The sequence below is a fragment of the Microchirus variegatus genome, assembly GCF_963457635.1.
Source record: "Microchirus variegatus genome assembly, chromosome: 8".
NCBI classification, from domain to species: domain Eukaryota; kingdom Metazoa; phylum Chordata; class Actinopteri; order Pleuronectiformes; family Soleidae; genus Microchirus; species Microchirus variegatus.
In genome coordinates, this window is record NC_139809.1 from 30,951,817 (window position 1) to 30,968,356 (window position 16,540).

Below are 16,540 nucleotides of genomic sequence, written 5' to 3' on the forward strand. Positions count from 1 at the left end.
CCCCTTCCGCAACTCTGATTGGCCTAACGAGACGTCATTCAGCCACTGGACCCAATCATCGGCCTGTTTTCCTCAGCTGACCCAATCAGACGAGAGGACTGAGGCGGGACTTCTCTCTCCTTGGCGGGGAGAAGCGAGAAACAAGAAACCGCCACTACGGAGAACCAGAGGGGACAAACATGATGGAACCTTTCTGTAACTTTATTGTACAAATAGGTTTTTACAAAACGGACATCTGCGAAAGAGAATAGTTTTGTTTATATGCAAATGTAAGGTGAGGTTATTACGTTCAGTGCGGTTTATTTGTTTACCAATTAATATATATAAAAAAACATGGACACAACCAGACATATACGTGTCAGGGTCTGCTTTTACGGGGGATAAAAAAAAGTGTGGGTCTACCTTTACAAGATTTTTTCTTCAGGTCTGTTTTTTTACGATATTTTTTTTTTCGGGGTCTGTTTTGAAGACATTTTTTTTTAATCTGCTTTTACGAAAAAAAATTACAGGATTGTTTTTCAGGGTCTGTTTTTGTGAGATTTTTCTTCGGGGTCTGTTTTTACAAATTTTTGGGGGTCTGCTTTTACAAGATTTTTTTGGGGTCTGCTTTTACGGAAAAGGATTACAGGATTGTTTTTCAGGGTCTGTTTTTATGACATTTTTCTTTGGGGTCTGTTTTTACATATCTTTTGGGAGTCTGCTTTTACAAGATTTTTTCTTACGAGATTTTTTTTTTTTTAAAACAGAGCCCTTTAAAAAATTAATTTTAGGTGAATGAAATACGCTTCCGTACAATGTAACCCCTAGCTTATTCTTATTCTTATTCGGATCCCCATTCCACAAAGTAGTCGCTAGTCTTCCTAGGGTCCTCACAGGAAGCAACAACAATTAAAACAAACAGTAATGAAATCTCAGTATATGATAAAACAAAAGCAAGACAACTCTATCAATAAAACAAAAACAAAAACAAGGTAGCTGAATTCACAAAACAAAAAACAAACAATCTCAGCCTCATAAATAACCAGGGAATAAGTGAAAACACACCACATAAAAAAACACTAATAAATAAAAATAAACAACTTAGCTTGCTTTTATTTGCTGATTATATTTCACTTTTTAACACATATTAACATTTGCATACGTGTGGATTGTTTTTTCTGCTCCTACGTTCTGTTTTTGTCCTTATTTCTCAAAAATTATTTCAAAAAAAAAACTGTAGTTTGAGTAAGAACGACTTTGCCGATTTCGGGGAGTGAATATCCTGAACTTCCGGGAAGAGGCGGGGGGGGGTTACCATCTTTTAGTGCGTGTTACTCTTTGGTTGTTTACATGTCAGCTGTGTCAACACTTCCAAACTTTCCAAACGCTTAAAGATTGAAATAAAAACATATAAAAACAAACAGTCACGGTTCCGTTAGTTGTCGTTTGTTACGTAGTTGCGTAGATTCACAGACAAACACGGACGCCGAGTCGTTTTCCCGCTTCCAGCGCCCTTCCTGGGCCAATGTGAGGTTAGCTTAGCCAGGCTAGGCTAGGCTAAGCTAAGCTATAGCTGTGCAGACTGAGCTTTGTCTCGGGATAAAGTTCAGGAGCAGCAGAGCAGAGGTCAGTCTGTCTGTCACCTGTCGGACAGGTAAGAAAACAGCCGTGTGACACTAACTAATAACTCATTAACTCATTAACTCGTGTTTACGTCTGACTTTATTCCACTTGGCTCACGTTTTGATTGACAGGTGACAATTTAAAACCAAAACAACCACGTGACGACGAATGAGACATTATTATATTAAATAAAATAAACGTCCACATTCAGACGCACATATTCATATTCTACACCCGGAGTTAATTTGTATCAATATTAAACGTTCTGTTTGACTTTATATTTGAATGTTCTGTGTCTTCGTGTGTTATTTGTGTATTTTAGTGTATTTGTTTGTTATATCTCGAGCTAAAAAGTTATATCTAAAAAGTCTGAAAGATTTCTTTGTTCTGTGGAGAAAAGAAAACAGAAAATATTTAATATTTAAGAAGGTGGAAAATCACAAATGATTCATTTTAATGATTTATTCAAACCATTTTGATAAACAAATCTTTTCAGTCTTTTGTTTTACGCGTTCAAATAAATGTAATATTAATAAATGTATTTTGCAATATCAATCAAGTATTACTGCTGAAAGTTCATGTCCTGGATTATTTTCCAGGACGATGGCGAACCCTCTGAGATCTGAAGTGGTTCGACTTTACAAAAACGTAAGTCTGATTTATTATATAAATAAATAAATATGTATATATTTATTGAATTAGGTCAAATGACCTCGACGCACCAAAGTTTGTCAACAACAGGAACTTCTTTGCTCAATGTCAGAGATTAACGCTTAATGTTTTCAGGGATTTTAAAGTTTTTTTTAACTTTTTTAATCTACAGTTGGACATTGTTCGCTCATGACATTAAGTGACGACTAATCAGTGGGATTAGGGATTATAAATATTATTTGGAACTTTAAGTATATTTTGGAATTTTTATATGTTGGGATTATAGGTAGATTTTTGAACTTTAAGTATATTTTGGGATTACAGATAGATTTTGGAATTTTTATATTTTGGGATTACAGGTAGACTTCTGAATTTAAAGTATATTTTGAGATTTTAAATAGATGTGTGGATGTTTTATATTTTGGGATTATAAATATATTTTGGGATTATAGGTAGATTTCAGAACTTTTATATTTTGGGATTATAGGTAGACTTTGGAAATTTAACTATATTTTGGGATTATAAATAGGTTTAGGAACTTTTATATTTTGGGATTATAAATATATTTTGGGATTATAGGTAGATTTCGGAATTTTTATATTTTGGGATTATAAATATATTTTGGGATTTTTGGTAGATTTCGGAAGTATATTTTGGGATTTTAAATAGATTTTGTAACGTTTATATTTTGGGATTATAGGCAGTTTTTGGCATTATAGATAGATTTTGGAATTTTTATATTTTGGGATTTTAATGAGATTTTGGAACATTTATATTTTGGGGTTATAGTGAGTGAGCGAAATTCCGATCATTGCAAATAAAAAGTGGATTTTCAAACAACGATTAAATCAATATTTTGTTTGATTTTGAGCTCCATTTCTGTTTGCTTAGTTTGATCAGATTGACACAAATCTAATCCTACGTTCTAACCCTAATGGAGTGGAACATAGACTGTGGTGGTTCACAGCTGTTCTGAATCCTGTCCCCTCTCAGCTTCTGTACCTGGGCCGTGAATACCCAAAAGGCAGCGACTACTTCAGAGACAGACTGAGAGCGGCGTTCATCAAGAACAAGTGGGTCCAGGACCCGGAGCGGGTCAAGGAGCTGATCGCTCGAGGGGAGTTTGTGGCCCGAGAGCTGGAGGCGCTCTACTACCTGAGGAAATACAGAGCCATGAAGAAGCGCTACTACGAGGAGTGACAAAGGTTTCAGGACGAGAACCAAGACCAACGTGATCTGAGGAGGAAAAACATCTTTATTCAAGAAGAACAAATTCAGCAGCAGCTTCGAGGTTTCACGGTTTTATTCCTGTAGAGTTGAACATGTAAATAAAAGGATTAAAAAAACAACAACAACAACATACATTTAAAATGTGTTTGACTCGTCGTGGTCCAGGTAAAACAATACTGACAGGAAGAGGTCATGAGGTCGACGGGGGGGCGAGGGTGTCGCCGTCAGCCAGGTTAGCTCTGCAGATGGGACAGGTGGTGTTGTCCTGTGGGAGGAGACGGGTTAGTGGTTAGGGGTTTAAAATCACTGAGGAAAACACAAGGGTTTGTACACGTGACGAGTCACAGAATGGTTCAACAGCGTTTACAGACGGTGTCTTCGCTCCGTAGCAGCCACGGCTTTGACGCTAACGCTTTTAAGAATATTTTGTGATTTTTAGTAGATTTTGTGATTTTAAATATATTTTGAGATTTTTAGTAGATTTTGTGATTTCAAGTAGATTTTGAGATTTTTAGTATATTTTGGGATTTTAAGTGTATTTTGGAACTTAAAGTATATTTTGGGATGTTACGTATATTTTGGCATTTTAAGTAGATTACAGAACTTTAAATATATTTTGGAACTTTAAGTATATTTTGGGTTTTTTAGTATATATTTGGGACTTTAAGTATATTTTTATCAAAGTAGTTGATGATTAATTTAGTAATCGATGAAACGTTTCAGCTCTAGTGTGAAAACGACAGAAATATAGTGAAATATTGTGGTTTCGCGCCCCCAGACTCGTGTGCTCAAAGGTTTTGCAGCCCTACATCAAACATATCTGCTGACACGTGGTCTGGTCCGACTGGTTACTAAACTGCAGACATTTCCCCGCGGTTACCTTGAGCCAGCGGTCGATACACTTCACGTGGTAGTCATGGAAACAGGGTAAAATCCTCAGCTTCTCCCCGTCGGCGTAGTCGCAGAAACAGATCTGACACCTGCAGAGCACAAGATCGTTTGTTTGTGTTCAAACACAGCGAGGACGACGACTGTGACCACGTGGACTCACTGCGTGTTCCCGCCGCCGCCGACGCTCGCTCCCTGAAAGGTTTTGGTGGGAAACCTCTGGATTTCCCTCCGACTCAACTTCCTGGAGGCGACGGGACCTTGTCGCTCCTCGAACGCCAGCAGAGCCTGAAAGACGAGCAGACGCAGGGAGTGTCTTCTGGAGTCACGTTGTCGCGGCTACGGGGGTCGCGATCGGGGTTCTCACCTCATAATCGTTTCCCTGAACGTCTTCGGAAAAGTTGGCCGTGGCGTTCCGCCCTCTGGCCCGCCCATGTCGTCTGTGTGGACCAATCAGATCTGGGGGGGGAAACCGTATCGTTAATAGGAGCGTTCAAATCCACGACTGGAGTCTTTTAAACTAGACTAGATTTAAGACCTTATTTAAATCTTTTATTAACATTATGAATGTGAAAATAACCAGTCAATTGTAAACGATCATGTAGCAACAGCTAACTGTGACCTCTGACCCCCAATCACATGGAAGAAAACAGCTTTGTAGTGCGAGGGGGGGGCTCCCGTACGCTAATGAAATGTTTAAATAAGGTCACATGACTGACGCTCAAAATGCGTCTGGAGCTCGAGTTATCCGCAGAAGAGTTGGTGTCGCTCATGGAGCTGTTGCCGCGGTTACGTCTCAGTCCTGTGCTTCGCTACGCGCTCATAACGAGCTTCAGGTTAGTGGGAGGAGCTAACGCGTCGTCTGTACAGTCGTGTTCGCCACGTACCGTCTTCAAAGGCTGCTGCAGGAGACACTGCAGCCAGGACACGGGACATCCAGCGAGACGTCATGTCGGGGTAGTACTGCAGACACACACACACACACACACACTGTGGTCATGACAACAACACACTGAATCAAACATCACAAAACGTCAAATATCTTTCCCTTTGCTGTTTCCTGTAAACGCGACATGGCTTCAGGATCCACGCAGAACCCCCCCCCCCCTCCACCCACCTCACCCAAATCCACTCAAAACACTGCAGTACATGTGCCAGGCCTGTAAGAGGCGCTGTAACACTGAGGGAGAGGAAGTGAGGTCTCACCATGTGGTGGCTGTGCTGGTGAAGATGATGATGGTGCTGGTGTCTGTTGTGCGTCTCCTCTTGGTCAAACTGAGCCTGAGTGAAAGACAAACGTGAACGTGAAACAGGTCCTTTCTGCACAGGTGATGTTGTGTTGGAGTTGTGTTGGAGTTGTGTTGGAGTTGTGTTGGAGTTGTAGTGAAGTTGTGGTGAAGTTGTGGTGACGTTGTGGTGACGTTGTGGTGACGTTGTGGTGAAGTTGTGGTGAAGTTGTGGTGACGTTGTGGTGAAGTTGTGGTGACGTGTTGGAGTTGTGTTGGAGTTGTGTTGGAGTTGTGTTGGAGTTGTGTTGGAGTTGTGTTGGAGTTGTGTTGGAGTTGTGTTGGAGTTGTGTTGGAGCTGTGTTGGAGTTGTGTTGGAGTTGTAGTGAAGTTGTGGTGAAGTTGTGGTGACGTTGTGGTGACGTTGTGGTGACGTTGTGGTGAAGTTGTGGTGAAGTTGTGGTGACGTTGTGGTGAAGTTGTGGTGACGTGTTGGAGTTGTGTTGGAGTTGTGTTGGAGTTGTGTTGGAGTTGTGTTGGAGTTGTGTTGGAGTTGTGTTGGAGTTGTGTTGGAGTTGTGTTGGGGCGGAGTTGGAGTTGTGGTGAAGTTGTGTTGGGGTGGAGTTGTGTTGGAGTTGTGTTGGCGTTGTGGTGAAGTTGTGGCGAAGTTGTGTTGGGGTGGCATTGTGTTGGAGTTGTGTTGGAGTTGTGGTGGAGTTGTGGTGGAGTTGTGGTGGAGTTGTGTTGTAGTTGTGTTGGGGTGGAGTTGTGGTGGCGATGTGTTAGAGTTGTGTTGGCGTAGTGTTGGCGTTGCACTGGAGTTGTGTCGGAGTTGTGTTGGAGTTGTGTTGGCGTTGTGTTGGCGTTGTGATGGCGTTGTGTTGGCGTTGTGATGGAGTTGTGTTGGCGTTGTGTTGGAGTTGTGTTGGAGTTGTGTTGGAGTTGTGTTGGAGTTGTGTTGGAGTTGTGTTGGAGTTGTGTTGGAGTTGTGTTGGAGTTGTGGTGAAGTTGTGGTGGAGTTGTGGTGGAGTTGTGTTGGGGTGGAGTTGGGGTGGAGTTGGGGTGGCGATGTGTTAGAGTTGTGTTGGCGTAGTGTTGGCGTTGCACTGGAGTTGTGTCGGAGTTGTGTTGGAGTTGTGTTGGCGTTGTGTTGGCGTTGTGATGGAGTTGTGTTGGCGTTGCACTGGAGTTGTGTTGGCGTTGCACTGGAGTTGTGTCGGAGTTGTGTTGGAGTTGTGTTGGCGTTGTGTTGGCGTTGTGTTGGCATTGTGTTGGCGTTGTGTTGACGTTGCACTGGAGTTGTGTTGGCGTTGCACTGGAGTTGTGTTGGCGTTGCACTGGAGTTGTGTTGGCGTTGCACTGGAGTTGTGTTAGCGTTGTGTTGTTGTGCCTCGTACCTGCAGACTGCGAGCCATCACCTCGTCTTCCTCCACCTGAAACGCCCTAACCACGGCCTCCTCATCATCGCTGATGACGATCTCCTCCACTGCTGCTGCTGCAGAGCAAATACACAAATACACATGAATAATTGTCCACGTCTGACAAAAACCTGACTGAGCAGATGTTTGGTGTCAGTGATGAGAACATGAACACGGTCCTCACCTGTTGAGGTGTTTCCTTCTTCAGAGTTCAGCCACCTCCTCTCCTCTGCTGTCAGGAAGGACAGTGAGTGACCGTCAGTGGCTGCTGCTGCTGCTGCTGGTGATGACGATGATGATGACGATGGTGAAGCCACTGAAGCTGCTGTCGGACTTTGCCTCTTCCTCCCTCTCCTCCTCAGCTGGCCCAGACAGGTAGGACCGGAGATTGACGCGGTCAGAGCCACCGCGTTGACATCTTCCTCTGATACCGGAGTGAGGAAGGACGAGGAGGAGGACGAGGAGGAAACGGACGAGGAGGAGAAAGAGGACGCGGTTGACAGCGGGGATTCCAGCCAGCTGTTCAGAGGAAACGACCTCAGCGATGAAGCGGGCACAAAGCCGACGCTCGGATCGCCAATCGCTGTCGCCAGCCGCCGGCGTTTGGAGAAACACCGATCGCCGCTGGAGGCGAGTCCTGGTTGTTCTGCAGACGCCACCTGAGCACAGATACACACCACAAGGTCAAGGCCAACAGCACTGTTACGTAATAATAATAATAATAATGATGATGAAAAGTGAGGCGCAGCTGCGACTCACAGGGCTGAAATGTTCATCTGCGACTCGTCCACGTCTGCTACGCTTGCCGATCTGTGGACTGGACACAAACAAACAAACTTATTTAACCATCAAATCAATCAACCATTTCTTCAGGAACATAAAAAACCCCTCAGTGTCTCTGCAGAGCGCTGCATTCATGGTCAGGACTAAAGGCCACATTATGCTTCTCCGACTGCGTAACCACGGAGACCCCTCGAGCCTTCACAGTTCTCCGTCGCGGTGACGGATACGCACCGCAATTTCCCGCCGATCAGTAGGGGTCGCTGCGCAAGGTTGTTGTGCTTTTGACTACAGTGAGCAATGGCGTCCGAGAGAGAAAGACTGTTGTTGTTGAAACAGTGGCCGTTTCTCACTTCTCACTACTCTGTGTCCCGGAACACAGTTTTAGGATCATTTGAGTCGAGAAATTGGCCATTTAGAGTCTAAACATGTGCTGTTTGTGTATTAAGATATGAAGTATTTATAGTTTGGCATCGATGTTGTCGGCGGTGATCAGCTCCGCCTCTGTGGACGCCCGGTGCGCACTGTGAGTCGGCACAAAGCAGCGTAATCTCGGCCTGTCCTGAGGACCAATCGCAGCTCTTGCCGTCTCCGTTGTCAGTGTAAATTGGGCTTAATGTAGGAATTTAAGTAGGAACCGAATCGAATATTGATCGAAATAACTTCACAATCTCAACCATCAAAGGTCAAATTTTGGATTTGACCAAAAAGTCATACAAAATAATGTTGTCAAAAATTTGACCATAAAAAAAAATCATACTTTAGCATGTCGTCAAAAATTTGACCAAAAAAGTCCCAAAAATTTTTTTCCCAAGATTTGAACCAAAAAATCATACTTTATAGCATGTCGTTCAAAATTTGACCAACAAAAGTCCCAAAAAAATGTTGTCCAACATTTGACCAAAAAAATTTGGTCTAAAATTTGACCAAAATGTCATACTATAGCATGTCGCCCAAAATTTGACCAACAAAAGTCCCCAAAAAATGTTGTCCAAAATGTCATACTATAGCACGTCGTCAGAAATTTTACCAAAAAAAGGTGTCCAAAATTTGACCAACAAAAGTCAAAAAAACATTTGGCCGAAAAGTCATTCTGTAGCGGTCGTCCAAAATTTGACCAGAAGGTCATACTACGTCCTGCAGTGTTTGTAGCAGTCGTAGCACGACTACACGAAGCTGCTGCCGACTGATACCTTCTCTGAAATCACTGGTGTGGAAAAACACTTTGTTTTCCCCGTGAGTTTTGCAGAAAAACCCCGACGTGTAAACTAGCAAAGCACAGGACGTGTCCACATGCATCATAACGTAATATCGCTACGTATCTACGACAACTCGAGCTACAGGCGTGTTTGTAGCAATCGTTATCATGTGACCATATTCAGTGGTGGGGAAAACGCTGGATTTAAACATTTCATTAACGCAATGGAACCACGATACGGAACGCCAAGCAGGACAACGGTGTTTCCTTCCATGTATGATCATGTTACTGGTTATTTTCACATTCCTGCTGTTAATACATGATTTATATGTGATAATAAGGCCTTAGTGTGGTACACTGCAAACAAATGATGGACATTATATCACTCATAACACCGTGTAGTCAATATAAGTGGGAATTAAAAAATTAAATGAGTTATCATGACATCAAGCCAATGAGTATTTGTCCCCACTGAGCCGCCGTACCTGGGTGTTTCTGGGACGATGATGGACAGGTCTCGGTAGAGGAGCTCTGCCGGGTCGAGCAGGCATCCTCGGTTCAGAACTCCGGGACTGTCCGGTTCAGACGAGCACGGGCTGCCCGATAAAGTCTCATCCATGGCCTCCTGTAGCGCCCCCTGCTTACCAACACAAGTCCACTCTCATGTCAAACAAATCGCCTGTAAACACAATGAGAAATGAGTTAGCAAAAGCGGCGCACACATGCTAACGCGCTAACTAAGTCTTTACCTGGTTGCGACAAAAATCTACGTTCATAATCATGGTATTTTTAACAAACACAGACGAAGAAAAAGGAGACGAAGCGGACACGAACATAAAAATAACTGCACAACCTCAAAGTAGCCTCAGAAAACCGCTTGCGTCAAGCCAACAACTCTGTTTTGCTAACTGCATTAGCAGAGACGAAGCTAAAGCGGCACCAATTCAAACCAGAGCGACGATTAACCGACACGATATCAAATAAAAAGCACGTAAACCTGTGAGGACACCTTTATAAACGTTATTACCTGTGTGTTATGCGCGTTCTCTGCCTTCGACGCACAGTTTGTGCTAAAGACCAAACAAAACAAAACAAAACAAAAAAAGAATCGACACGGCTGAAGACATAAAACAGGAAGCAGCTTCGCGGTGAGAAGATTTGTTTCCGGTGGCGCAACGTCGTAAAGCGGCCGCCTTTGTTTACTCTCACTTCCGGGTCAAGAAAAAGAAAGTAGATTAGAACAAAAACAATAATGATAATACTATTACTATTACGTACACCTTTGAATTATTCCAAGCGACAGATGACGGAGATGAGTACAGACGTCATCTTTAAAAAAAAAAAATGTACAAAAACAAACAAAAACACCCATAATATGATATAGATTATTCTAAATATTTTTATTTAGTTTATTATTATTATTATTAGTAGTAGTAGTAGTACTTTTATAAATATATGGATTTGACTTCTCTTCAAACATTATTAGGATGAATCATATTTTATTTGTATTGATGTTATCTTATTTGTTATTTGGTTTGAATCTCAGTCGAGTAAAGTTTAAAAGATATTCACAGATTTGAGCTTCTGCGATCATTAACATTTAAACTTAATTGTAGGACATCTTTTTGAACCATAACGATGGAGAAAGCGATCTACAATCTTGTTTTCTCGTCTCTACGCGCAGTCGTCATTGAAATCAGTCATTTTCCCGGACACTGATTTTAGATCTAATTAAATTTAGGATGCAAGGGGTCATAAATGTAATAAATGTAAAAGATGTATACATATACAAAAGCATAATTTTTCAAACTGAGTGGTGTAGTACAACCTGCAGGAGACAAGTGAAGTGAAGAACTGTATTACAGTGAATTTATTGACAATAATTACTCATAAATATTCACAAAATTATACTAAAAATCTTTCTTTTCGAGTGCTGCACTTTGTAGATGGTCCCTGCTTTTTTGTTCGGGTTTTCCCAAGATTTTTTTTCCAGGTCTGTATTTACGAGATTTACTTTTGGGTCTGTTTTTACGAGGTAATTTTTTTTGGTTTGTATTTACAGGATTTTATTCTGGTCTGTTTTTACGAGATTTTTTTTCAGGTCTGTATTTACAAGAGATTATTTTCGGGTCTGTTTTTACGTTGTTTTTTTCAGGTCTGTTTTTACGAGAATTTTTTGGGTCCGTTTCTCTGAGATTTTTTTTTCAGGTCCGTTTTTACCAGATTTTTCTTTGTGGGTCTGTATTTACGAGAGATTTTTTTCGGGTCCGTTTTTACAATCATTTTTTTCGTCTGTTTTTACGAGATTATTTTTTCAGGCCTGTTTTTACGAGATTTTTTTTTTCAGGTCTGTTTTTATGAGATAATTTTTTCAGGTTTGTTTTTACAAGATTTTTTTTTCGAGTCTGTTTTTACACATTTTTATTTTTATGAGATCTAGCGTCACGATAAGATCACACATACAGTAGCTGTGTCTCCAATCCGACGGCTCGATCCTCCAGAGTTGTCCACGGAGGCGGCAGACGACTTTATCGACCACATCCTCTGTCTGGAGGGGCACGGACATCGGGCGCTGTGAAATTAAACTCATGGAACTGGATCGATGAGCTCCCCCTTGTGGCTGCAGCTCATTTAGAGCGGGTTTTGCTAGTTTTTATTTTTTGTAAATGCAGTTAACAAAAACGTTTGTTCAATTTTAGTTTGTTATCGTGTTAGCATGTCGTCCAAAACTTTTTTTTTTTAAGTTATCGACAAGTATAATAAACACATTAATTATCACGTTGAGTGGAAGAACATGAAGTTGATAAATAAAACTACTTTAAAACACACACGTCGTGGTTATTCTGCATAATTTGATCCAGTTATAGTCGGCAGGTTTCATGGTTAGAATTTATTTTGATATTTTACAAATCAACATGGTGAAAAAAGTACTGTACAATTATTTAAACCAGAGGAAAACAAAACATTATTAATTAATGAAGTACATTATTGACAATATTTCTATTGGACAATACCGTTTAAAATCCCTGAGTTCTGTGAAAAAGGAAAAAAACAATCATTGATCATCAATCAAAGTATAATATTAGACAAAGATAACACCAATAAATACAACATTCAGCTTTGGAAGGATTATTTAATTTATTTACAGAAGAATAAACCATCCTAAGTGAAAAAGTAACCCTTTACTTCCCTTTAGTTCATTCACATCGTGGATAATTTGCTGTAATCCAAAATCCTTAGAAATGGTTTTGTAACCGTGTCCGGTTTGATGGAGGTCAACGGCTTCTCATCTGTTCTGCATGTTGTATTTATATACATTTGTGTTATCTTTCGTCTAACTTTAAAATTAGCTCGATGATCGGAAACATTTAAGCGTGTGAAAAATAGAAGAAAGAAATCAGGAAGTGTAATTGTGCTTAAAGTGCTTTTTACAGCACTGTAAATTTGACCACGTCAAATAAACATCAGCACATATACACATTGTGTGTGTGTGTGTGTGTATATATACATATATGTATATATATATACACATACATATGTATATATACATATACACACATGCATACATCTTTCTCAAATATGCTTCTTATTTATTTTGCACAATGAAGACATTTCAGTTACTATAAAAGTATGAAAAATATGTTCACTTCCCTAGTGAAAACCTCTGCAGTTAAACAAAAGGAAAGACATTACCCCCCCCCCCCCCAGTCCAATATTGTGCATTGTCCCATTTTGTTTGTTTTTTTTACTTTTCAGCCAGTCTTTGCCAAATGGCTCATTCTCAATGTGCAATAAATGGACGATACCATCTTCACCAGGTAGTGCACGTGGTTGTCTTCCACCGTGGTTTCAAACATGTGCCGGTGCAACTCTGGGAACAGAGTTTTGCCACTGCTGTATCGCAGTGCCTGGTGCGACACGGTGGACACGAGGTCACGTCTGCGGGGAGGTTTGCCGCGGGTCGTTTTCATGATCCTCTGAAAGCTGCGCTCTGCCTCCGTACACACGGCAACCACTCCGGACGACGGCTTCTGCAAACCTGTGTGATTCTTGGACAGAAGGCAGGGGTGGACGGTGGAGTCGGAGGTGAGTGCAGCGGAGCAAGGGATGCAGTTATGTTCCTCCTGGATCTTCTTCACCACCAAGGCAGCCATGTAACCGATGGCAGCTTGTTTATATTCCGAGGCCGCGTCCATGTTTGGGCAGGCCGGTTCATCACCATCAGACCGCGGCTCTTTCAGGTCAAACCTGCGCCTGGTGTTTATGGTCGCAGGTGTTGCCCCCATGATTTCAGCGTAGTCCCAGACGAGGCCATCTCCTGTCCCGACCTTGACCTGAAGCTGAAGCAGAAGACTCTTGTAGGCCGCTGTGAACTGCTCTGCAGTGGGATCGTCGCCCGATCCGACCCGTGCTCTGACGGAGGAAAAGAAAAGCTCCATGTGATCTTGACATAACTTGTATGTGAGCAGGAATCTGCACGGCGCATTTGGCTTTTCAACCAGATCGTGGAAAATGCGACGCACGCTTCTCAAGCTAGCAACGAAGCCGATGACGCATGTCCGCCGTTTTCCCGAATGTACGGGCATTCCTCTTTCATCCTCAAGTTCCAGAAGGATCTTCTCTGCCTTCAGCAGGACGCGTCCCGTACGTTTTCTGGTCGACCTCTTCATTGGCTTTTTGTCTCGTTTCCCGAGGAGGTTCCTGCTGTTGAGGACGTCGAACGCGGCATCGACGGTCCTCAGGAAGTCCACAGTCTCCTCACATCCTCTGAACTGCGGCAAACGCAGGTGTCTGTTGCAGTATTCCAGAGCGTCTGCTACACTGCTGCTAAAAACTTCACTTGCTAGTTTTACCTTGACCTTCTGTTTCTCCCACCTTTCATGGGCCGTCTTCCACTTGTCTCCCAGTCTCAGGCCTTGGACGTCTTGAAGTTTGTTCAGCTCCACGATGTACTGCCACTTTATTTCTCCTCTTGGAGTGCGCAGCAAACCTCCCTCGGCCAGCGTGTTCCTCAGCAGTTTCACCATGTGACACACGTCCAAAAGCACGTGGACGACCTGCGAGTAATCGGCAGGATTGGCAAACGAAGGCGTCATTGAATTAACCTCCAACTTCACCCCGAGTCTCTTCAACATGGCAAAATGGCACGACGGTCCGTCGCAGGTCAGCGAAACCGTGCGGACGCCGGTATCTTGAAGTCGCAGCAGGCATTCGGTGACGACGTTAGCGCGCTCCTCGCCAGTCAGCGAATCCACGAAGAAATACGCCAGCGGGATTTTCCACGCTTCGTCGATCCCAACAGCCATGAGAACCAACGCGTCCGATGCTGGCGGCAGGCTGTCGTCAACGGCCCCGCAACCAGGATCCACGTATCCGTAGAGTTTCCCTTCACAACACTCCACGCGCTTGCGAATGGGCATTTCGGCCATCATCAACGCGCAGATGGTTTCCTTGCCCTCTTTCTTGCGCTCTTCTGCGCGGCTCTGCAGCGCAGAAAACGACGCTCTCGTGAAGCCCGGGTCGGCGGAGACGCTGCCGTACCACTTCCTGATGGTGACGGGAGGCGGCAGGAAAAGGTCAAAGGTGTCTCTCACAAACGCGTACGCCCTCGCGGAGTAGAAGTTCAGAGTTACCGCAAACGAGCGCAATTCTTCCGGCACTTTGGACGTGTTTCCTCGGTCCAGTCTGGTGAGAAGCGCCTTCGGCACGGCACTGAAGGCGTTCTCCAGCTTCTCTGCACATGCAGAGGAAATCATGTTCTTCTGCTTGAGCACGCCGATGACCTCGGACAGAGAATCCACTCGTATTTTTGATTCCAATTTGAGTCGTTTGCCACCTGAAACCAACTCCAATTGGCGTTTGCGCGTTTGGTCCGGTTCCGTCGCCGTGTAAATCTGGTCCAGAGCGGTCGACGTTCCAACCGATACTTTTGTAACGGGTATTGCTTGTGAGTCTTTCGCAGCAGTGGTGACACTTTGTGTTATTGCGCCTACGTCGGCGTCACACAGTACATCCGACTCGACAAGGCTGTCGATTAACTCCTGTTTAACAACAACCGCCGACACCTCCACGTCCGGTACCGGTTCTGCGTGTTTCGCGTAGATGTGATCGGTAACGTGCGGAGCTTGGAAACTGCTCAGACTCTCCGCGTGGCTGCTTTTGTCCTGAGCTTTCCTCGACTTACCGACCATGGAGATGGTAAAAATGGTGGGCACAGCCGTCGGTGTCAGGCGCATCCTCCCGCAGTTGAAAGTGAAGCAGCCCTTTTCAAAGTGAAGCGCGCACAGCCGGGAGTTGCCATTCGGAGTCCAGTTCCTGCGCCGGATATTGCTCACCCACTGACGAAGCCTTTTGCGGTCGCTGAGCGGGAAACTGTAAAACCAGATTGAACAAAAATGATGTTTTTATTTGTTTATAATGTATAGCAATTTAGTATTATACATATTCATTTCCAGCTCCTTCACTGTAGATCATCTAAAAACACTGTTTCTGATTCGTGACAATGCAAAACGGGACATTTTACTGATTTTTCCTGCATGTGGACCACATTACCCAAGGTCCAGATCAAAAACTTCTGGAAAACTGGATAGTCACAGAGAAGCTGTAGTTTCTTTACAACACTGTTTCTGATTTGTTGAAATGCAAAAAAGGGACATTTCACTGATTTTTCTGCATCTTGACCCATAGGTGGTGCTATATACACGGTCGGGCAGTTTTTTTTTAATCATCAATTTCATCTATTCACAATAAATATTGTATACCAAACCTGGACTGGACAGTCCCAGAGAGGCTGTATAGTATTTAAAACACTATTTCTGATTTGTGAAAATGCAAAAATGGGACATTTTACTGATTTTTTCCTGCATGTGGACCACATTAGACCAGGTCCAGATCATAAACTTCTTTTTCAAGCTGTAGTTTCTTTAGAACACTGTTTCTGATTTGTTGAAATGCAAAAAAGGGACAGTTCACTGATTTTTCTGCATCTCGACCCATAGGTGGTGCTATATACACGGCCGGGAAGTTTATTTTTTTTACTGTCAATACTGTCAATAAATACATATGACTCACGAAGCTTCTAATGTCTCAACATTACAAAGAAATGTTTGAGTGTGTGTGTGTGTGTGTGGGGGGGGTCTCCAATTGTCCTATGCCCCAGGGCCTCAAATTTCCTAAAACCGCCCCTGTGTGTAACAGAAACTTCTACACCAAACCTGGACTGGTCAGTCCCAGAGAGACCATAGATTATTTAAAACACTGTTTCTGATGTGTGGAAATTATCAAATGGGAACTTTTTTGTTGTACTTTCTATATACTTTATAAAATATATATATTAAATATAACTTACCAAAAAAGCGTTTGTCGGTTGCGGTCCGACCCACTGATGCGGTCCGACCGACTGTTGCAGTTGATGGCAGCGCACGAAGGCATGTCGTCACAGTCACAGTTGAAGCAGATGGACCTAAATCGACCCTCTTACTCAACTTAGAACTAATTATAAACATCCACTTTCCCCGGCAGACCAACCAGGAGGCTACTGTAAATAA

At 43.0% G+C, this 16,540-nt stretch overlaps 3 protein-coding genes across 3 annotated transcripts; 1 reads left to right on the top strand and 2 right to left on the bottom strand.

The window, feature by feature from the left end:
* Nucleotides 1-1,303: 1,303 nt before the first annotated feature.
* Nucleotides 1,304-3,595, top strand: lyrm5b (LYR motif containing 5b). Its single transcript, XM_083893129.1, has 3 exons — nucleotides 1,304-1,633; nucleotides 2,202-2,250; nucleotides 3,247-3,595. The coding sequence occupies exons 2-3, from the start codon at nucleotides 2,206-2,208 to the stop codon at nucleotides 3,451-3,453; spliced, it is 252 nt and encodes an 83-aa protein (XP_083749255.1). The 5' UTR covers nucleotides 1,304-1,633; nucleotides 2,202-2,205; the 3' UTR covers nucleotides 3,454-3,595.
* On the bottom strand, nucleotides 3,546-10,033 carry LOC310930213 (uncharacterized protein). The gene is made up of 11 exons (XM_083893128.1): nucleotides 10,021-10,033; nucleotides 9,479-9,672; nucleotides 7,775-7,832; nucleotides 7,200-7,674; nucleotides 6,995-7,092; nucleotides 5,578-5,652; nucleotides 5,259-5,334; nucleotides 4,739-4,830; nucleotides 4,535-4,659; nucleotides 4,364-4,463; nucleotides 3,546-3,748 (listed from the first exon to the last, which is right to left on the bottom strand). The coding sequence occupies exons 2-11, from the start codon at nucleotides 9,610-9,612 to the stop codon at nucleotides 3,674-3,676; spliced, it is 1,308 nt and encodes a 435-aa protein (XP_083749254.1). The 5' UTR covers nucleotides 9,613-9,672; nucleotides 10,021-10,033; the 3' UTR covers nucleotides 3,546-3,673.
* On the bottom strand, nucleotides 9,635-16,424 carry LOC310931221 (DNA transposase THAP9; the record flags this gene model as incomplete). Its single annotated transcript, XM_083894331.1, has 4 exons — nucleotides 9,635-9,672; nucleotides 11,457-11,541; nucleotides 12,800-15,365; nucleotides 16,342-16,424. 4 exons carry the CDS (start codon nucleotides 16,422-16,424, stop codon nucleotides 9,635-9,637), a joined length of 2,772 nt encoding a protein of 923 aa, XP_083750457.1.
* Nucleotides 16,425-16,540: the final 116 nt, after the last annotated feature.